This window comes from Chrysemys picta, chromosome 1 (assembly GCF_011386835.1).
Source record: "Chrysemys picta bellii isolate R12L10 chromosome 1, ASM1138683v2, whole genome shotgun sequence".
Taxonomy (NCBI): Eukaryota; Metazoa; Chordata; order Testudines; family Emydidae; genus Chrysemys; species Chrysemys picta.
In genome coordinates, this window is record NC_088791.1 from 356055435 (window position 1) to 356057216 (window position 1782).

Genomic DNA, 1782 nt, shown 5'->3' on the forward strand with positions numbered 1-1782 from the left:
TTCTCTGAATAATAAAAATGTTATTTTTCAGTGTGTGAAGAGCAACCAATCTGCCTCAACCATGAGAACACACTCCAGTAGTGCACGTAGTTTCTCATATTAACATTATCTCTCCATCTAGGCATGTGTATTGTGACCATCTCCCTTGACTTTGGGCACATATAGGAATTCAGTGAAACATAGGGTACATGCGGAGACACAGTTCTGCCTCAGAGTTCAACACTTTCTACTCTACACCATGTCAGATTCCAACACAACTGACTTCACCAACCCCTCCATCTTCATCCTGATGGGCATTCCTGGCCTGGAGGCAGTCCACGTCTGGATCTCCATCCCCTTCTGCATCATGTACGCCATAGCCATCCTGGGTAACTTCACTATCCTGTTCATTGTGAAGATGGAGAAGAGCCTCCATGGGCCCATGTACTATTTCCTCTGCATGCTGGCCGTCACCGACTTGGTCATATCTACGTCCATCCTGCCCAAAATGCTGAGCATCTTCTGGTTCAATTCCAGGGAGATCAATTTCAGTGCCTGCCTCACCCAGTTGTATGTCTTTCACTGCTTCTCAGGGATGGAGTCTGGGATCTTTGTGGCCATGGCTTTTGATCGCTATGTGGCCATCTGTGATCCCCTGAGACATGCAACCACTCTGACAAACCCGGTGGTGGCTAAGATTGGCCTGGCCTTAGTGCTGCGCGGCGGCATATTCGTATTGCCCTATCCCCTCTTGTTGAGGCAGTGGCCATATTGCAGAACCAACATCATCCCTCAGCCGTACTGCGCCCACATGGCCATGGTGAAGCTGGCCTGCGCCGACATCCGTGTCAGTAGTTACTACGGACTCTTTGTTCAGTTCTGTGTGATGGGTCTGGATGTGCTTTTTATTGTCATGTCATATACCCTGATCCTCAGGGTCATCTTCAGCCTCCCCACAAAGGATGCCCGTCTCAAGTCTTTTGGGACTTGCACCTCACACCTCTGTTCCATCTTAGTCTTTTACATCCCAAGTCTCTTCTTCTCTCTCACTTACCGATTTCACCAGAATGTGCCCCTGCATTTCCATGTTCTCATTACCAATGTATACATCTTGATGCCCCCCACGCTAAACCCCATCATCTATGGCGTGAGGACCAAACAAATCCGGGACAGGCTGCTCCGGCTCTTTACTCATAAAGGAACCTAAAGTTTTCTCCTGATCCCCTGATTCTCTGACCGAGTCCGTAAAGAGCTATCTGATGACATGGTGCTTGGCCTCTTCTCTGAATTACTGACTGGGCAGTCAGAGAGACATTAAACCCTTTCCTGTCCTTACTATGCATTGTCAGGTGGGGAATCGGTCTGGGTACAACTCATTAAGTCATAGGGTTTCCACCTTTCTAATTTCTGGTAACTGGTCCCCTGAGGCTCCTGTGCCCTCTCTTACTATTCCCTCAAGGCTCTGCCTCCTACCCCACCTATTCCCCCAAGTCCTGCTCCCTCCTATGTTTCCCTTCACTCACTGGATCAGCTCTGCCTCCGTCCCTCCCAACTGGGCTCCCTCTGCTCCGGGGCTAGGATGGGATCTGCTACAGCCCGACAAGGAGCTTGTAGTGAGAGCCGTGATGACCAAGATCTGGGGCCCACAGGCCACTCAGGAGCAGAGAGGGAAGCCAGGAAGCCACACAGAAATAGCTGAGGCTTGGGAGCCAAGTTCTGAGGCAGGCAGGTGAGGCTGTGCATCATACAGCTTGTGAGTCCTAAAGCTCAACTACAAATTCCTGAGGGCAGAGACATTTGTCT

General features: G+C 50.2%; 1 protein-coding gene across 1 annotated transcript; it reads left to right on the top strand.

Annotated features, from left to right (window-relative positions):
• The first annotated feature begins 238 nt into the window (after nucleotides 1-238).
• Nucleotides 239-1186, top strand: LOC101943899 (olfactory receptor 52M1-like). The gene has a single exon (XM_005310473.2). It carries the CDS (start codon nucleotides 239-241, stop codon nucleotides 1184-1186), a length of 948 nt encoding a protein of 315 aa, XP_005310530.2.
• Nucleotides 1187-1782: the final 596 nt, after the last annotated feature.

What these genes read in the sequence shown, in the direction of transcription:
- LOC101943899 (XM_005310473.2), top strand. Translation starts at nt 239, where the DNA reads ATGTCAGATTCCAACACAACTGACTTCACCAACCCCTCCATCTTCATC.